General features: G+C 39.1%; 1 protein-coding gene across 2 annotated transcripts; it reads right to left on the minus strand.

The window, feature by feature from the left end:
* Positions 1-375: 375 nt before the first annotated feature.
* On the minus strand, positions 376-17483 carry ube4b (ubiquitination factor E4B). Of its 2 annotated transcripts, XM_023956530.1 has the most exons (29): positions 17160-17483; positions 15700-15919; positions 14738-14873; positions 14440-14527; positions 14029-14173; positions 13097-13322; positions 12446-12925; positions 11475-11579; positions 9388-9529; positions 9049-9149; positions 8653-8767; positions 8324-8407; positions 7065-7121; positions 6810-6926; positions 6600-6698; positions 6399-6512; positions 6083-6281; positions 5686-5824; positions 5508-5607; positions 5221-5348; positions 4994-5092; positions 4531-4766; positions 4238-4364; positions 3975-4119; positions 3592-3726; positions 3255-3446; positions 2969-3143; positions 1840-1986; positions 376-1295 (listed from the first exon to the last, which is right to left on the minus strand). In XM_023956530.1, exons 1-29 carry the CDS (start codon positions 17181-17183, stop codon positions 1231-1233), a joined length of 4140 nt encoding a protein of 1379 aa, XP_023812298.1. In that variant the 5' UTR covers positions 17184-17483; the 3' UTR covers positions 376-1230. The 2 variants fall into 2 exon arrangements, with proteins under 2 accessions (XP_023812298.1, XP_023812299.1); XM_023956531.1 differs by lacking the exons at positions 11475-11579; positions 12446-12925 and having other exon boundaries at positions 17160-17481.
* Positions 17484-18732: the final 1249 nt, after the last annotated feature.

Consider the following 18732-nt stretch of genomic DNA (forward strand, 5'->3'; position numbering starts at 1 on the left):
CACTTCTCCAAATGCTCCGCGCACTGATGTCGCCGCATCACCAGAGATCAACACAAACAGCGCCGTCTCGCGAGAAAAAACCAGGTCGCTGTCTCACAAAAACAAAAAATAAATACATTTTCAGTATAATTTGAAAACTTGAGGTGTGTGCTGCGAACGGATAACAGTACAAGCCTACCAAACTTGGTCACCAATCAGGCTTTTCTTCAATAAAAGCAGACTAAAATGAGTATCATACTACAGATGTCAGTTTAAAACAGAGAAATCTAACAAAAAACAATGTGTTTTACGACTAAAAAGCATGACACATTTTTACCCATAATATAGAGCTTTTAAATGTTTAAAAAAAAAGAGTGATAGAGGAACACACATGACATTTTATGAACCGTCCATCATTTATTACAATTCAAAATCCTAGATTGCAAAACAGGCATGTAGCTGAAAGAAATAATTTACTGTAAAGTTAAGGGCAGCAAGGTCAGGTCAGGTACAGAGCCGTTTCACAGGCGTAACTCAGCTGAGATAACTTCTATGCTCCCACAATATCCCATGATGCCTTGCACACCCTCATTAGATTGAACATCCACGTGGAAAACAAGTTTGACATATGCAATCACCATGAAGGTTGGAAAGTCACAGCTCATTACTTTCCAGCACTTAAGGCGGCTAAATTTTAGGTTAATTCACAATGTGTATCCATCTTTACTCATAGCTGTTCACGTCATGAGAATAACTGTGCATAAATTCTGGCACACCAGCATGTTTACTGATGTCTATTACCACAGTCTGGATAAAGCAAAGGCTAACAATCAGACTATAGACTGTTCCAAATCAACGTTATCAACTTTCCCTCAAAAAAATCTTTAATAAAGCAAAAAATATTAGTAAGAAAATAACCTTGAAGATTTGTTGCAACTGTGTGATAGTGTAAAACCGTTGGTGTTGGGAACATTTTTGCAGCATTTTATTGCATTAACCAACTACTATTAAATATGTGTATTGTGATATATGTACACAAACTCATGAGGAAAACAATTAAAAGTCTTATCTTTATTATATTTTGCTTTAAAACCATCACAATGGTTTAAAACAAAAAGGAAAAATGCAAAAAAAAAAAAGCAAATCAGGTCTCCTTTTTTTTTTACCCCATTCAAATGTTAACATTGGTAGGCGTGACACTGAATTTAGGCGATTTGGACAGATCCCTTCTTGATAGCCGTCTGACAGTCCTTAGAGGGGCCGTCTGCTCTGTTTTTCTTTCATCCAGGCATTGATCCTTTCCTTCAGTTCAGGCACTGTGGATTTAACAAGAGTCAGTATCAAACCAATGCCCGCAGTTCAAGGAGGACTTCCTCAACTTTAAATGCAAGTCTGCAAAAAATTACTTATGGAGGCTACAAAAGGAATAAAAAAACTTTTTCAATGTTTGACGTCGACAAAATTTCACTAAAATTACTTTTGATTAACCTCTTAGGACCTGCAATTTGGGTTATTTTGCAACAGTAGATAATTAGTAAGTAAGTAGTTAATGCTAAACTAGGGTCCTGTGACTATGAAATTAAAAAAAGGAATATCAAACAAGAGCTAAACCCTTGTGCTATCCTATGGGGTCCAGATGACCCCACCCTTACAATGACGTGTTATCCCTAGCATGACAAAGGTGGATAAAGGTAAAGAGGATTTCATGTAATACATGAACACCAGTAAAAATCACAAATCATTGAAGAAAAAAGGTTCAGCGGACTGTCTTGTAGGGTCTAGATGACCCCACTCCCAATGTTAAAGTGCCTAGGATAGCATAAGGGTTACGAGGTTAAGGAGTCATAACGAGGAGGCTACCTGACTCCAGCATGCTTTCTGTGAGTGGCTGCCTGTTGAAAGGGTCAGTCGGGGAATTGAGCAGGTGGCGCAGGATGATGGATCTGTCCATGATATTTCCAGAGGGCAGCATCACAGGGTCAGTCATCAGAGTGTCCATCAGAGGATCTGGAGCAAGACACATTCTTTAGAGAAAACTTCAAAAACAAAGACTTGTTTTTTATTGAATTTCCAGTTTCATTTGTCATTTGCTCAGTTGTTATTCCCTCACAAGGCAACTGTGTGGTTTTTTGAATGTGCTGGATCTAAAATGTTGTACACCATTCTAGAGGAGCATGTGAATCAAAATGTAAGTTCAAGTTCTGCTCCTATTTAAACCACTAACACAAATTTAAAATATGGGGAAAAAAGTATTTAAAAAAACAATCTTGTCTGTAAATGAATTAATTCAACATTCAGCTGGTAATTGTAATAATTTTAGGCAATATTTTTAGTGTACCTATAAAAACATTGAAAAACAGAAGAATCCAGCAGAATGTTAGAAACATTTTGAAATGTCAGTAAGCAGTTAAAGGGGCGCATGGACATTACAAAAATAAAACCTGGCATGTCAGTTTGCGACCACATGGACAGCTGATCCAGCAGCCTCCAGCATGGCACACTCCCATAAACTGTGACAGGCATATCTGGGAATCAAAGGAGGTATGCAGACCACATTCTCTTTCTAGCTTTTATTAAGTCTGTCGTCACAAGTTAGCCTTGGTTAAAGGTGTCTATATAATCCGTTTGAGCTGCAAAATCGGCTGGAAATGTGACGAATACACCGATTATCCTTACTTCCCTCAGGACGTGTTGAGAAACTACAACACTTTTAAATCTCAAGTGTTCTATATACTTTATGTATATTAGCAGTTATATAAGCAAAAAAATAGGTCTTTTCAAGTCAAATAACATCTAATATTTGCAGTAGAATCTAAACAGACATTACTCGAATTTATAAAAAGATGTCTGTCCAAGTTCATGAATTAAAAGTATACAAATAAGTAAAAAGCTTAATGACATTTAAACCAACAACCAATATCCATTCAATTTGAGATAACAGACGCAGTGGCAGTAGTTGCACTCTTGCAGGAATCAAATAAGGACAAACCTTTGAACTCATCAGGTGCATCACTGTAGTCCATTTCCGATTGGGAGTTCTTGGCAACTATCTCCTCTACCTTCTCTGCTAGCAGCTTGAATTTTTCAATGGCAATTGAGGACTTTATTCCAGCCTTCCTCATCTTTGAGATCACCTCCTCAAAGAGCTCACGGCTGTATGACCGCTGAAGAGGGACGAAGAGTAAAAATGTTTCAAGGGTTAACTTCAGATCCATCTCCTTTAGCTTGTAGACAGCCGGAACACAAGACAGATTACTCGAGAAACATCTGCCAACCTGGTCATCTGCAATTGCTTTCGCAAAGCGGGCGCAGTCTAACTGCAGGTAGATGTCTGTCAGCTGGTCTAGAAGCTTCTTGGGCTCAAAGCCATACTTCTCAGGGTTCTCCACCTTTAGGTCCCGGCACTTAGGGCCACAGAGCTGCTGAAGGTTAAAGTTCAGCATAGCAGCTAACCGAGGCCCCAACTCCTGTGTGTTAAAGGCACAACTATTAAGAACACTTGCTAGTCAGATCAACAATTTCGTTCATCAGTTGAGAAAAAATTGACACCTTCAAGTAACTAAAGCATGGAATTCAAATGACAGGGTGTGTAGTGGAAACAGTGACACTCACAGGTCTGAGGAAAGGCTTTTGAACCTGCTTCGTGAGGATGTGGAACATTTCAACCGTTTCTGTAGCCAGGGCCAGATAAGAGCGAGACACCCGCTCATCCTGAGTCAGCTGGGACTGGCGGCTCTGCTGCTGCTCCTAAAAGTTTCCACAAAAGAACAACACCCTTATAGCTTCCTTATAGAAGGACAACAACATCTGAAAAAGAAATGCCGCTGCAGAAATGGACTAAATCAAAAGGTCTTACTAAGCACCTCTACTTCAATCACAAAGTGCCTCATCTACAACGTCACAGGTGGGGGAATTTGTACTGATCCAATTCCACACATTTATTGATGTTCTCTCATCGTCTCTAACTTAAGTAGAAGAAAAAACTGAGCACAGACCCTGGGCAACTGCTCCCACTGCTCCTTATTCTTCATCTCCTCTTGGACTTCATGAATACGCTTCAGGGATTCCAGGCTCTCGTCTAGCAAGAAGGTGGTGTCATTAATTAGCATGTTGATGTAGCGCACAAACTGTTTGCCAGAGCTGTGGGGAGGGGTCACAAAAACACAACAAAACAATAAATTAGCCACTTATTCCTACATGCATGCTTTTACTCCAACACAAGCATAATATATTTTTGCATCATCAGTATGAAACTCACTTGAACTCCTCCATGAAGGTTCCATGGTGGGCAATGTTCTGCCAGAGACTCTTGAAGATAGTACTGATATGGTATCGTATAGTGAATTTGTCATAGAACTCGCTTGTAGCACCAGTGTGCTCAACATCTAAAAAAAATAAAATAAAAAAATCAGTGAATTACAAAAGTCAAAAACCTGATATCCACGCTTAATGGCGAAGAAACACTGAAAAAAGGCTGCTTTTGACACGAAGTGCGACTTTTACATTAGATTTTATAGTGTTTTGTAAGTGCTCAGTTAATATAAAACCCACCAGTGTAAAACTTCATGAGAGCAGGAACCAGCTGTTTGATAGACAAGGGGTGGTTTTCCATCATTTCAGAGAATCGCTGAGTACGAGGCTGCACAGCAGGGTTTGTCACAAAGAGAACCTCCACCAACTTGGCAATAAGGTATGGGTTCCTGATGTAGTTCTGACTGCAGATGAACACCACCAGAAATGTGACGATGTCCTGGATACATGGCTCATATAAAACCTGTGGCGCATACCTGGAAGAAAGGAAGTGGAGAAGAAGAGGGAAAATTAAACGACCAAGAAAAAAAAAACTGAGGTTTTATTTACTAAATCTAACTTTAGTATCTGTTCACTTTTTGAAAAATGCCTTTTTTTATGAAAAATCCTTGTCCTAAAAAAATTATAGCAGAAGACAGCTTTCTTGAAATAGAATCAACCATAGAAACTTTCAGTGCATCTTCAAATTGGAGGAACGACTTACTGTACAACGAAAAGCAGAAATTCTGCCACATCTTCGATGTAAAACTCAGGTAGAGCAGCAAAGCTTTTGGGAATCTCGGGATTCAGCGGCAGAGTAACACTAAAAAAAGAAAAAGGTTCTTAATAAAGCTAAAATAAATAACACAAAATTGATGTCACATGGATTATCGGTACAGCATTACGACAACAACCACTGATGTGATGTTTGTCAGCAGTGCCGTGACTCACTTGGGGTAGGCAGGGTCTACCATGTGAAGAATGAGCTGAATGACTGTGCTATAAAACTGCAGACATCTGCGGAGCAGGTTCTCATCCAGAAGGCCCACGTCGGCACAAGCTTTGGCTCGCACCAGTTTCTGAGGACAGGGGGACAAACAGAGACCACAGCTCTATAAAACAGTGTCATCACAAATCGTAACAATTTATTTTTTGACCAAAGTGGTATAAGAGCTTCAAGTCAAGCAAACAGAAATACAAACCAGTGGAATGACTCAATGATGAATTCCCATCATTACCTTAAGCTGAGCCTTGCATCGTTTGAGCATCTCTCTGTGCCGATTGGCCAGAGGAGAATCTTTCCATTGACTCTCACTGTTTTTGAGCTCTTCTACAGTCCTAATGTGTTGAGAGAATTACTATATTAATACACAAAAGCCGTGAGTTTTGAAAGAATGTCTGTGAGAAAGGAGTTACCTGTTGAGTTCACGAATGGCACGCAATCTGCGTATGTAGCGCCGGCAGCAGGGCAGGATTGATAAATGATGAGCATGAAGTGTCAAAAAGAAGCACTCGGTTGGGAACTTTGGATCCGGGAACTTGATGGGATCTTCATCTGTCCATGTTCAGATAAAGGATAGTTTTAAGAATGAATGAATTATTTAAAAACTTATATTATTTAATTAGTTTAAATGAGCAAAAAGTGTAAATAGGGATACATGTGTAAAATTTGTAAATAAATCAAGGTGAAGTGATCTGTCAACACTTATTATTCTTACTATTGATTTTTTTTCTCCCTTTTTGTGTTTATACTTTTTCCCCTCACTTTTTTTGAGAATTTTGCATTCAAGTGATTTAACTTGGATCTACTTACGCAGATCAGCCAGCCAGCTTTTGAGCTCCTCCATGGTGGCTTTGAGGCGAGTCTCTTTCACACTGACGGTGAGGCGACACCGCGGATGGAAAATGTAGTTGGGGTCCACCGTCTCCAGCTTAATCTTCATGCTAAGCTGTTGTAGCACCCAGAGAACATTAAGCATGAAGCCATCTGTCGACACCAGCTTGTCATCCGTCTGGAACAGGGAGAACAATGGCTCAGAAAAGAACTTCTACAATTTTCATAATGTGGCTTCTCTACAAACACAAACTTTAAAACAAAAAAAGTTGAATTAAAGAGTTTGAAGAAATACCTGCATCTGAGCTTTCTTCACATTGTTGTTGACCAGAGCTGCCATGTAATTAAGAGCCAACTCTCGTGTTTCACCATTAAGAAGTATGTTGTGGAGAATTTTAAACATATCACCCTGAAAGGAAAGAAAAAAGGACAGTTATTAAGTCTCATCTGTTCGATAACGAACAACAAAGAAATGTTTTTCAAAATAGAAACTCACCCTTGCTGATTCTAGATAGTGCTGTAATGACTGACTGACAACTCGAGTGTTCTCCATAGTGATGGCAGGGCCAGAGAAATACTTGTCTGCTACCTTGGCCTGGACAACAATTATTAGATAAACACTTGTTCTACAAGTTTAACAATATGCAAACACAAGAATATTTAATGACAGTTCAAGAAATGAAGACATTTTCAAAAATCAACTCACATCATCTTCTGCAAACACAGAGAGGCTAAAGAAAGCTCCCAGGTAGGACAGTTTCTGGATCTCTCTACCACAACCGGGGCTCAGAGGTTTCAGACACCATAACGGCAGTGTGGTTATCTGCAGGATAAAAGTGGAACTAATGTGCTTTGCAACAAATGATCCACTGGTGTGGGATTTATGAGAAAATGTATCCATGGAACCAAAATAGAAACAAGTTAGCACGATGAAGCTTTTCTAGGTTAACAATAAACTCACCAAACTGCACACAGGATGGCACTTCCCAAACTTAATTTCACAAAGTTCAGACAAAGCCTGCAAAGATGAAAAACACATTTAATTCTCAGTTTTATAAAGATCCTATATGGATACCTATACAAAAAATATTGATATGACTGCTCATACGTTTTGTTCTGCATATCATATCCTTCGCATACAGCAGCCATTCAGTTGTCTATCTGTTCAGCTCATTGAAAAGATGGTCAGTGCCTTTAGCAAAATGCAAATACATTTGACACCTGCATTGTTTTGGTTTGGTCTTACAGACTGAATTCTCAAAAGTGAAAAAGAAATGGAAGCAGACCAAACCACTTGTTACAAATCTCACAGTTCAGCTCATTCAGAAGTAACGGGCCAAAAAACAAACTTTGACCAGGAAGGAAAAAAAGTACAAAGAAGAATATCAGCTAGTCCCACTATTCCTCTGACGATCATGTTCGTATAAACTCTGGCACATCCTAAATGCACTGCGTTGATAGAGAAGCCATTTCATCTTTTTATGATTTTCACATATGGAGACTCACTGTGAGCTGCCCCCCCCCTTCTCTTTAACACACATGACACCAGCTACATCTGTTTTTTCCACTGTTTGATCCTCTGCACATTGAATAGACAGAGCATTCAGAGTTAATATAAGATTAACGTCTAGAAACCAGGGTTTGCCCATTTGATTCTGCAGAGTTCACACAGGCTTTCACAAAGTGGACTTTATGTTAAAACGACTGCTCATGTGGATCAAACCTGCCGGTGTAAATCCACCCTTAGAGTGGAAAATGGTCAGAACTTTATATTACATTTTACTCTAAATCGTACAACTCCTTCACTGTCTCATATAGACATGGCTTTTGTTAAGCAACCTTCTGTGCCGACATCCCAAAAACCTATTTCTCAAAATGTAAAAGTACATTTAACAGTTTGTTGTCTCTCCAAACAGCTTTGCCTTACACTGCTGAGATAATGAATGCACTTTCCAACATGTATAATTTGAAATGAAAACTCATTTTAATGTAGTCATTTGTCCTGACTTTAAGTAACATCAAGTCCAAAAATAATATTTCTTTTTAAATCAAAAGGGAAAAAATAGCATGTCAAAGTTATAGAAAGTTAATGCATTTTCCACACCAAGTGTTATTGTACACTAAACCCTGATGACTCACTGAGAAAAAAATGTTACATGTTGTATATTTACTAAGATGTATTCACCATTAAGAATTGAAAAGAGCAGCAAAAAGTCTTACCATGAGTGGAAACTTAAAGTTGTCACTGTCAAAGGAACATTCTTTCATTGCAAGTGCAAGCCCATGGATGATGGGAATAAAGATCTGAAAGGTAAGCAAGACAGCATTGTTGTAGTTTATTTAGCCTTAGTATTTTTAGAAAAATGTCTGTCATCGTTTTGCAACTACCACGAATTACTTTGCAAACACAAATGTCAGAAGACATCCTTAAAAAACAAAAAAGAATTTTGCTAAAAATGCTCAGTTTGTGCATTTCCTCCCACAATTTCATCAAAAACTGCATTGGTCATGTTTTGAAAAGGCTACAAAAATCCAGACGTGTTCCTCACCTGTTTGAACAATTCTTCCTCCTGATGGGTAATGCGCACGAGCTCCTGAATAAAGCCGAATGGAAGGTTCCTGCACAGCATGTAAGGTACCAGCAGAGACTGTTGCAGGGGGCTCCTACACATTGGAAAAAGGTAAATTAAAAGGCATAAAAACAAATAACTTGGTGAAAAAGTGAAAGAGCAATTACTATGGAAACAGGGAAGAAAAGGAATAAAGCAAAATGAGGCATCGGGAGCAAAAGTCAACACTAGAAAATTAAGGTTAAACATATATATATATATATATATATATATATATATATATTTCTTTTGACTTGATTTAGAATTCTGTTGAACCAATTTTCTTTTTTAACAAGGAATGAAAATAATGTGTCCCAGCAACTGTAGTTGTCTTACCGCGGTTGGGTCAGGGTGCCCTGCAGGACCAGAGTGACATGAGAGATGCACTGAGAACGAATGTTACTGAGAAGCTGGCTGACATTCGGTTGACTACACATCTGGAAAAGAGAAAGTTTGTGTTAATGCGTTTACCTGCCTGTGCATAAAGGGGTATTAAATGGATTAAGGTTTGGATACAGAATCTCTCAAAAGACACTGAAATAAACCCAATACTAATTCTTTTACTAAGAGAGTTGCAGCTAATCTCTCAAGACAATGTACTCTCTTGAGAACATCTGGTTCCAATTTAACAGAGGCTGATTAATAAAATGTTTTCTCTTGCAGACAGCAACCAACCTTGGGAGCTTTTCTTTCCTCCATGCCAACACTGTCAAAACGCTCAATGAGGTAGTTCAGCATCTCTGTCTCTTTGCATGCCTCAATGGTGAAGCGGTCGCTGGCTGCATCACAAGACACTGCCCCTCCACATGCACCAAGACTACAGAGGGGAAAAGCACAACAACAAAGAGACAAAATAAACACCAGAAAAGGCCAGAGCCCAGCAGGATGCCCAATTAGCATCAGATATATTTATCATCAAGCGGTTATCGAGCTCAAACTCAACCGGGAGCATTTTAAATGAAAGCAAATCCATCAGACATTTCAGCAGTAGAACCTCAACAAAGAAAATTGTTATTACCGTACTTGACGGCTTGCTTGAAGAGAAAAAAAAAGGAAAAACCCCTTACCTTTTCACAGTTTACCAACATGTGCAGTAATGGTTTCACTGCTTTACTGTTAGTGGTTAGCTAACTCCAGCATTTGACCTCAAAGAAAAACTTCCAGCAGGTAATATGATTAACTGGGTTATTAGCAGCCTATAAAGCAGGGGTCGGGAACCTTTTTGGCCAAGAGAGCCATAAACGCCACATATTTTGAAATGTAATTTCGAAAGAGCCATCCAATAATGTGGTGTCCCTTTACCACACGGAGGCACGGAGACTTAACCTCTTTTAAGGTTCTTTATTCTGGTTACTGCAGACCGCGACAAACGCCGTACAAATACTTCAGCAACTCCTTAATCTCTCCCGCTGAGACGAGAGCGCTTCTCCCAACTTTATATTCCCCCCCTCCTGCTCCAGCCCTCCCATTTCCCTTATTTGGCCCATGGCTGAACACCATTGGTCCAAACTACCTAATAACAGGCTGAGCGACAGAACTGAGAGCCAATCAGATGCGTTCAATGAACTTCAGAACTTTCAACGCGGCCCAACAGCCGCTCAGTCCGCGACAATATGTTTAAAACTAAAAATACAAATGAATGTGTGCATTTTATTTAATTTCAACATTTTTAAAGGACAATAAGTCTGTGGATTCTTTTTAATAACATTGTTATGCTGTTGCTAATAAATGATGAGTATTTCTCGTGGTAGTTCTGCTGATGGTCTAGTCTGGTTGATACGTGGTGAGTTTCTTCTTCATGCAGGCGTTGAGACTTTAAACGTGATCTTAGGTCTGAATGTTCTGTAGATGTGAGACAGACTGATCACATGCAGATACGGAGCCAAACACACACTCACGCTACAGTGAGTGACGGGCAGTGGGTTTTACGTATTTACAATCCCTGCGCGATTCACCTGCTGCCTGTCCCCACAACACCTCACCCCCACCCTCTGCTTTCTTCCTCTAACATCCCGTCCCCGCATCTGCGCACTCTTTCTCAGAGACGGGAGGGCGCACTTTTAGGCACGGCAATTCACAGGTTTCCAGGTGGTACAAACTCTGTGAAATAATAGATAATAGTAAACTGATAGCGCTGGCGCAGATTTTTCTCTCTAAGCACCGCTACGACTGCGCGCTTCTGGCATCGCATCGCGCCCGAGAAGGACTGGTCTAATGAAAAAAAAAGTATAATTAAAGATTTGTCTGCGAGCCACATGTGACCATCAAAAGAGCCATATATGGCTCGCGAGCCATAGGTTCCCGACCCCTGCTATAAAGCAATACCCCATTTACACTGAATTATGATTGATGATGAAGCTAAAAACAAACTATAATAATGCCGTATTTGTATTTGCTGACAGTGTTGCTTATTAATGGCGTTTTTTGTGCCAAAAATTGATGAAAACCGTCAGAAAAAGTGTGATTATTTTTTAAAAAGGGGAAAATATTTAAAGGGGGGGGCATAGCCGACTGATTCATGATTGTCCATAAATCCTTTCTGGGTTCAGGCTCATTCACTCTGCTTTTTTGTGTACATTCTATTTGGGTGGACTGGTTTCTCACACATCTCGTCCAAGAAAACTGAACTTATCCAATTATCTTTGAATATTTCCCTCATGTTTTTGTGCATGGTTAGTGCTGGACCTGCTCAAACATGCATCGGCTAACCCTTGAGCAAGCATGTGAGCACACTCAATAACACACGCTGTGCAGTGGTGTACCTGGACCCAAACTGAACCTGAGCAAAATCTTCCTCCTCCTCTGAGTCTTCATCATTGATGTTCTGAGATATGTCAGAAAGGGCAAAAAACAGGAGGGACAGAGGACTAACAGAACAACAAAAATAAAGAAGAGATAGATCAGAAGAAAGGAGGAGGACGACGTAAAACAAAAGATTTTAGGAAATTATTTAAATATTTTTAAACCATTGTGTCCTCAACACACACCATTAATTGTGTTTCAGTTTATTTTTTTCCTATTAAGGCCATTCTGAGTGCATTTATGAAACAAAACCTGTTTGTAAATGATTGAAAACCACAAATCAAGAAATTGCTAAAGCAGTTATGAGGAAAAAACTACACTCCTTGAAAAGTCAATGAAAACATTAAAAAAACATTTATATTTGTTTAACAGTGAATTATGTAAAAAGGGAAATTATATGTAAACTTTTGGTTTTTGATACGTGTGCAAAGATGTTTTTATTTAGATTAAAAGATACAGCTTGACACTAATGAAAATCTGTCTGTACGTAATCTTTCAACATATGTTTAACAGCTAAAATCCTACTTTTTAAAATTTTAAATATGAAAGTAGAACTTGCACTGCCTTTAATCTGTATGTTCAAATATTGTAGTGCAGTTCTATGTTACTGTAGTAGTTAAGTTGTCACAAACAACTAATCTTTAATCCTACTTCAAAATAAATAGATTTACCTTTTAAATAACTGTAAAGACCCAATTTGCACTTGGGCAAACGATTAACTGCCTTAGATTAGAAAATATAGTTCTTATAAGTGAAGCATCTTAAAAGGCCAACTAAATTTTGGGACGTAAAATTTAAATAAAATACAATAAACTACCAACTAAAGAAACATGCATATATTTGTGTGATGTCTATTGTGATTTATTAAAGAGGAGGTGTTTAGTAAAAGGGTTAGTGAGTCCATTCCACGCTGACAGAACTGAAGAAATACCTAGATGCTGGAATCCTGTCAGCAAAGGCAGCCTGTCGAGTAATCGATCTGGGAGAAGGAGGCTCAACAGGAGGGGTTGATGGGGAGGGTTGGTCGAGCGGCCTTGAGGAGCTCAAAGTTAAAGAATGGGGGCTAAGTGGTTGAACGGGAACTGGGGTATTGGGGGGGACATGGAGCCCACTTGGGCTGGGAAGAGATCCAACCAAACTAAATGGTCTGTGGGCTGGGATCAGGGGGGAATTGCCCCCCCAGGGAGTCGTGACAGAATACGGCCGATACCGTTGAGAGATGGGCATGGGGGCAGATGGAGCATTCAGGGGGTGCCTAGAGGTGGCAGTAGAAGGTGGACTTGGGGGAACAACAAACTGAGGAGTAGAGGGTGTAATAGGTACAGATGATGTGGAGGGAGCTGAGAGAGATGGACTAGTCCTCTTGGCTGCATCCAAAGCCACTGGGCAAGGACTGCCAGAGTCATACAGACTGTAGGTAACATTTATAAAATGATTATCGGCAACAAAAAGAAATACAGAGAATTTCCAAACAACAACATGAAGCACAAAACAAAATGTTCAGACAAAACATAAAGATAAGGAAAAAGAGTAGATGACACCAATCCATTTAGCTGTTGAATGTCTTATTCAAGACACTTGCCTAGACAGGGAGCTGGCTCCAAACGACCCGGCACTTGGGCCTATAGGGCTGCTTCCTTGACTGGAAGGCTGCACAAGTGTCAGGCGGTGGTCATTGGATTTTGCTGCTGGGATTGGCTGTGATGTGGCGGTCAAGCTGGCAAAAGGGTTGTGAAGACGTGACTGGGATGACATCATTAAGACTTCCATCAGGATCTGACCAATAAGGTCTTTGAAGTCAGAAAACACTGTAGAATCAAAAGAGGTTAACAGTTAACTTGTCACGAATTTTTAGCGAGTTTCATCAACATGTAACCATAAAGTTACATTCACAGCGAACGTAACTCGCACATCAGGGGTGTCCAGTTTCAATGTAAAGTATATGTTCAGACTTGATCAGACGTCCTGCAGTGCGTTTCGAGCGTCTGGAGAGGTGGCAGCAGAACGGGTCTAATCCTCTCATTTTATTCTCATTTGTATTTTTCCCCTCTCTGACTAATGCGGGACAGCAAGTAGTCAAACTAGGTCACAGAGACAAGAAAAAAAAGCAGCAGCAGGTATTTCCCGCAGCAGGAGTGAAGCTCACCGTACTGGGAGAGTCTCTGAATGATCCCATGAACCTCCATGAAGACATGGAGACGTGATTACCAGTGCTTTTCTAAAGCTCTTCAAAATGCATAAACCTGATCTCTAAACATCATCCGTGTCCTCCATGCATCGTAAATAAGATATACACAGATGCTGCTCCATGTAGCAATGAGACTATAAACGTCTGGCGGTAGCTCCTCCCACAGGCGTCTGGGGTGTCACGCTTATGAACACATTTTTGGACAAGTGTCGAGCAGCAAATTTGCCATGTGTCTAAAGAAAAGTGGCTAATATGAATTTGGCGTGCGAATAGTGTTTGGTGTAAACATGGCTTTAGAGTTAAGGGGGATTTGATCAAATACTCACCTTCTTTGGAGTTCTGGTGGAATTCTGCAGCTAACGAAGGGAGAAAGATGACATCTCTTCCCTGTTCCTTCCACGATACGCGGAGTATCTTACAGATGAGTTGAAGGGCCTGTTCTTCATTAACATCTGAGGTGGAACACGTGTCCTTGAAGAGAAAGTACATTTACATTTACAGCATCAGTTATCTAGTTATCAATCACAGTCAAATTTCACAACATTCACTTTTCCTGACTGTTTTGTTCACTTTTTAGCAAATGTGAAACAGCGAAAAGTTTTTCTAGAAAGTCCCCAGGTGCTCACTCAAGGTTTGAGGAATCTCAAAATAAGCGTAATCAAAGTCCTGTAAAACCAAGGAGCAACTGATAAGAGGCCATGCCTTTCTTTAGAACAGTCGTTAATAGAGCTGCTTACCTTTTCAGTCAGATTCCTCTTCTCCCTCCGATCGCTGTCATCCACCTCCATGTTTTCTATCCCTGAGTCCACATCCACCTGGGACATGCTAAACAAAAGAGGTCAAATCTGAATCATTTCAACAAGGGTCATAGTGTCAGTATTTCTATCAAACCATGGAAATCTTAAGGAAAACTCTGACCATTTTCTTTACTTGGTGCAAAATGTTTAAAGTTACTTTTTAATTTAAGAGGTACGGAGTATGCAACATGTAAAAAGAAGTGCATCTCTGTCCAATTTCTCCTGAGAAAAACTGTACCTCTTTTCACAGGAGGCAGGGTCAATGTCCATGCTCTGTGATCTGGACAAACTCTGTGACTGAGTCTCCAAGCTGTTGGAGGGGGAGCTGGAGAGGGAACTCACACCCTCACTGCTTTGACTGCCATATGCCACACCTGTAGAACCACAACACAACTGAATATCTCTGAAGAATAACAACAAAGACCTCATGATGCAGCAAATGCATTAAAAGCTTTCACCCTAACTTTATTCAAACTGTGCTTGAATGGACCGCTGTTTTATAATGCCAACATATATAATTATGAAACAACAAATAACATGTAAAATACATAAAGCTAACAGTAACAAAAAAAATGATAGCTTTTGAAAAAATAGTGTTACTACTTTTAAATAATTATACTGTACAACGAAATACAAGTTTTATTTTGAATTAAACTATTGATTTGTCAACTTATTTTGTTAGGTAAGAAACTGCGAATCCTACTACCTCTATGTTTAGATATCAGATAAAGCCACAAAACTCAATAAAACAGTAAAAAGTTAGCTAATGTAATGTTCAAATAATGCATAAATGAGAAGCTTAGTTTGAGAACCTAGAAATCCATAAATGGATCAAAATACTGCTTAGGTGTTGTTCATAGTGAGGAATGAACATTAAAATTCACTTAAAAGCTCAAAAAATTGACTTTGCATGGTAAAGGCCCTTGAAAATTTTAAGTAAAACCTGTTCAGAAGAGCGGGTTTCTTTTCTTTGCACTGACAAATGAAGCAAAAGAAATGTTGTCAAACACAAAAGAGTAGATAAATAAGTGAACATGTGAAATCTCAGAGGCAGCACAGTTTTACAAAATCCTAAAATAATGTTTTATTTGCAAAGAGAAACTGTTTTCAACTTCAATCTGTAATTCTTGGATTTTAAGCCTTCAAGAATTTTTAATAAGGAACATGACGACCCATGAGAAGTCACACTTCGTTTCTTACCAGAGTTGCCCATGGGGGAAGTTGCTGGAGTACCGCTGTGGACATTAAGCCCCAATGATTGAGAAGCAGCTGGTGGCGCAGGCTGGAGTGCAACACCTGAGGGTCCAGGGAGGGATCCAGGAGGAGTCTCTCTCTGTGGAGATGTCAGCGGCGTGCTAAGAGGGGTACTGGGTTGAGAAGTCTGCCCTCCTGCCAGTCGTGCCAGTCGCCTTCTGCGAATCTTAAATACACCACAGCAATGTTGCTTATTTATAAAAGGGTCTTACAAACAGTTCATTACGAAATCAACAATGTAAAAAATATTTTCTACTCTTATTTTTTATGGAAATTACAAGACTCACAAATCATGACAAAAACAAAAAAATAAACAGAAGGAAGCCATTATACTAATATTTTTGCAATATAATACATCACACATTTAACATAATGTATTCATAGAACCTATGATTGTTCATAGTATACAGGTTCAAATTTTGTTAATTTTGTAAACTTATTTTTACTTCAAAACGTTATTTTCATGTTAGTGAAACTGAATATTCAGAACCATTTTGACAGCCCAAAACCTTTTTCACAAAGTAAAAATTAAAACTGGTCGTCCATGATTTAGAATTTTAAATATTCCTTACTGGGCCCTTATGAAGAACAGTTTCAAAAGTGCCCCCTTTAAATAATAATAAATTATTCGTATTTACACAAAGGCAACAAGACCAGAGAATCTTCTGGGGTTTCAGAGAATGCTTCAAGTTCCAGCTTGACGGCTGGATTGCCTAAATCGGATTCAGTTCTTCAGTTTTGTCAACAAAATCAGAAAATCTACGCATTGGTTAATTTGTTAGTCCCACGTACATTATGAGCAATAATGTAGATGTTTACAAACAAGAAGAAAAACGAAATGTTGTTTTTTTCCGCTGAGTCGCCTAGCAAGCTAATTTCTGTTAGCACAATAAGGTTAGCATCCCCATACAGGGCTATTTCGATCTAGTCACGTATTTATTTATTTTTAAATGACAACGACTTCGATACAGAAAACGTTAAAGCTTGGATATGATTTAGTTGCTATATTTGAGATAAATTGTAACTTAAGTATGTACGGATGGTGGGTCTTTTAGCAAATGTGGTTGTAAGACGTGAGAACAAAAAGAAATTGATTCAAGCAATGATAAGAAAAAAGAAATACATCCAGGTGTACTACTTTTTAACAACAATCGTGTATTTTTTTTCAAATAACTAGCCTGGGAATCTGGGAAATGCGACTTCGTTGTTATGCCAGTCGTGGAGCTTGAAAACGCCTTTCTATTTCTTCCATTTAAGCTAATATCGCATACGTTATATAGCAGAGTAGGTAGCTAACCATGAAGATCCCAATAGAAGAGGAAAAAAATGTGAGAGAGAAAAAAATAACTGTCGTAAATATTAAGAATTTAATAATTATTTTGAGTTTCTGCTGTTTGCCACCTTACCTCATCTGCGCTTAGCTCCTCCATTACTGCAGCTAAATTAACGAGCTAGTTCACTTTCGGCCGCCTCACTTTGCCAGCCAGAGCCAGCTAGCTAGCTCCTATTTGAACTGCATAGTCTAATTCGTTCAACAAATAGTTGTCAGTCTTGATTGTCCTCCAGATGAAAACTAGAAAAACATTATACAGCCGTTGGTAAGTCAATTTCCCTCCAAATATATCCCGTTTTCTAGTTTTCAACGAAGAATGAAACAAAAAGAAAAGTAGCGAGCTATTATTATACGTCAAAATATTACAGCGGCCATTTTGGGTCGAAGGAGCCTCACGTGACCATGAGGGACCAATGGAGGTGTGAGACGTCACTTTATCTCATGGCTGCTTCCAGACCCTGTTCCTGAAGGACCCTTCTCCCTGTTTGACTCCTTTTTTTGTGATGATTCAAACCTTTAACGGTTTTATATTAAAGTGATAGCTTTTTTTGTCTATATGTTTTCACAAGAAATCATTTCACAATATATAAATACAATGAACATGAATGGTCTCTGAAATAGCACCTGGCTTTGCTTGTTTGCAGAATTTGTACCTACTTAGCTTATTTCAACCTTTTTAATTTTCCCAATCATTATGTTCACGTGAGATCGCTGACTATTGTTGTTAACCTTTTTCAGAAACCAACACTTTGAGCTGATTTTTTTCACATGCTGTTTGTTACACTGACTCCTGACCCTGCCTACTTTCTCTTTCCTTAAGTTTTTAGTTTTACATATGTAATGTGTATATTACCTTTAATTTTCTGTCTTGAGCAACTGAAAATTGTCCAAAAATTGTGTCAACTGTGTTCCCAATTTCTAGTTATTGGTCAAAAACAGAACTGATCAAAATCGATTCCTATCAATAAGAAGAGTGAAACCACTTGAAATTTGAACATTATAATGATGCAGGTTATTTTCTTTCAGTTTATTTGTTCCTTAACAAGAACATTTTAGCTCCATCTCTAGAAAATTTTCATTTAAATGTCATTCTGTTAGAGCTATTTTTTTCTTCTTTTTTAGGTAAAGCATCGACTGCTAGATATTTATTGTCTCTTAAAATAATACCTAGCAGGTTTTCATTTCTCTTCACTTCCTCCATCCATCTTTTTAACCTCCTGAATCCATTTCAGGGTCACCAGGTTGCTTATGAAGGTATTAATGTTCCAAAATGCACGAGCTTGTATATTTGATTTGAGAACTTGTAATACAGAATGTGAATACTGGTGCATTAATACCTTCATAGTTGCTGGAGCCTATCCTGGTTACTGTTAAGTGAAGGTTGGGTAAACCCTGGACAGGTTATCAGCCTGTTGCAGGGCCACACACTCACGTCTAGGGATGGTTGAAAATCGACCAATTAACCTACAAAGCATGTTCTTGGAATATGGTGGAAAGCAGGAACACCTTGAGAAAACTCATGCATGCACAGGGAGAACATGCAAACTCCAGAAAGGTCCCCTGCCCAGCTGACATTTGAACCAGGCCATTCTCGCTTTGAGGCAAGAACCATTGCCCAGTGCAGCCCTTCATTTAGCTTATTTTGC

Source organism: Oryzias latipes, chromosome 7 (genome assembly GCF_002234675.1).
Source record: "Oryzias latipes chromosome 7, ASM223467v1".
NCBI classification, from domain to species: domain Eukaryota; kingdom Metazoa; phylum Chordata; class Actinopteri; order Beloniformes; family Adrianichthyidae; genus Oryzias; species Oryzias latipes.

Excerpts from the sequence above, each read along its gene's own strand:
- ube4b (XM_023956530.1), bottom strand. The coding sequence starts at position 17,183 with ATGGAGGAGCTAAGCGCAGATGAG. Across the intron at positions 12,926-13,096 it reads GGAGCCAGCTCCCTGTCTAG|TCTGTATGACTCTGGCAGTC; the intron begins GCAAGTGTCTTG and ends TGTTACCTACAG. Across the intron at positions 8,408-8,652 it reads AGGAAGAATTGTTCAAACAG|ATCTTTATTCCCATCATCCA; the intron begins GTGAGGAACACG and ends CTTACCTTTCAG.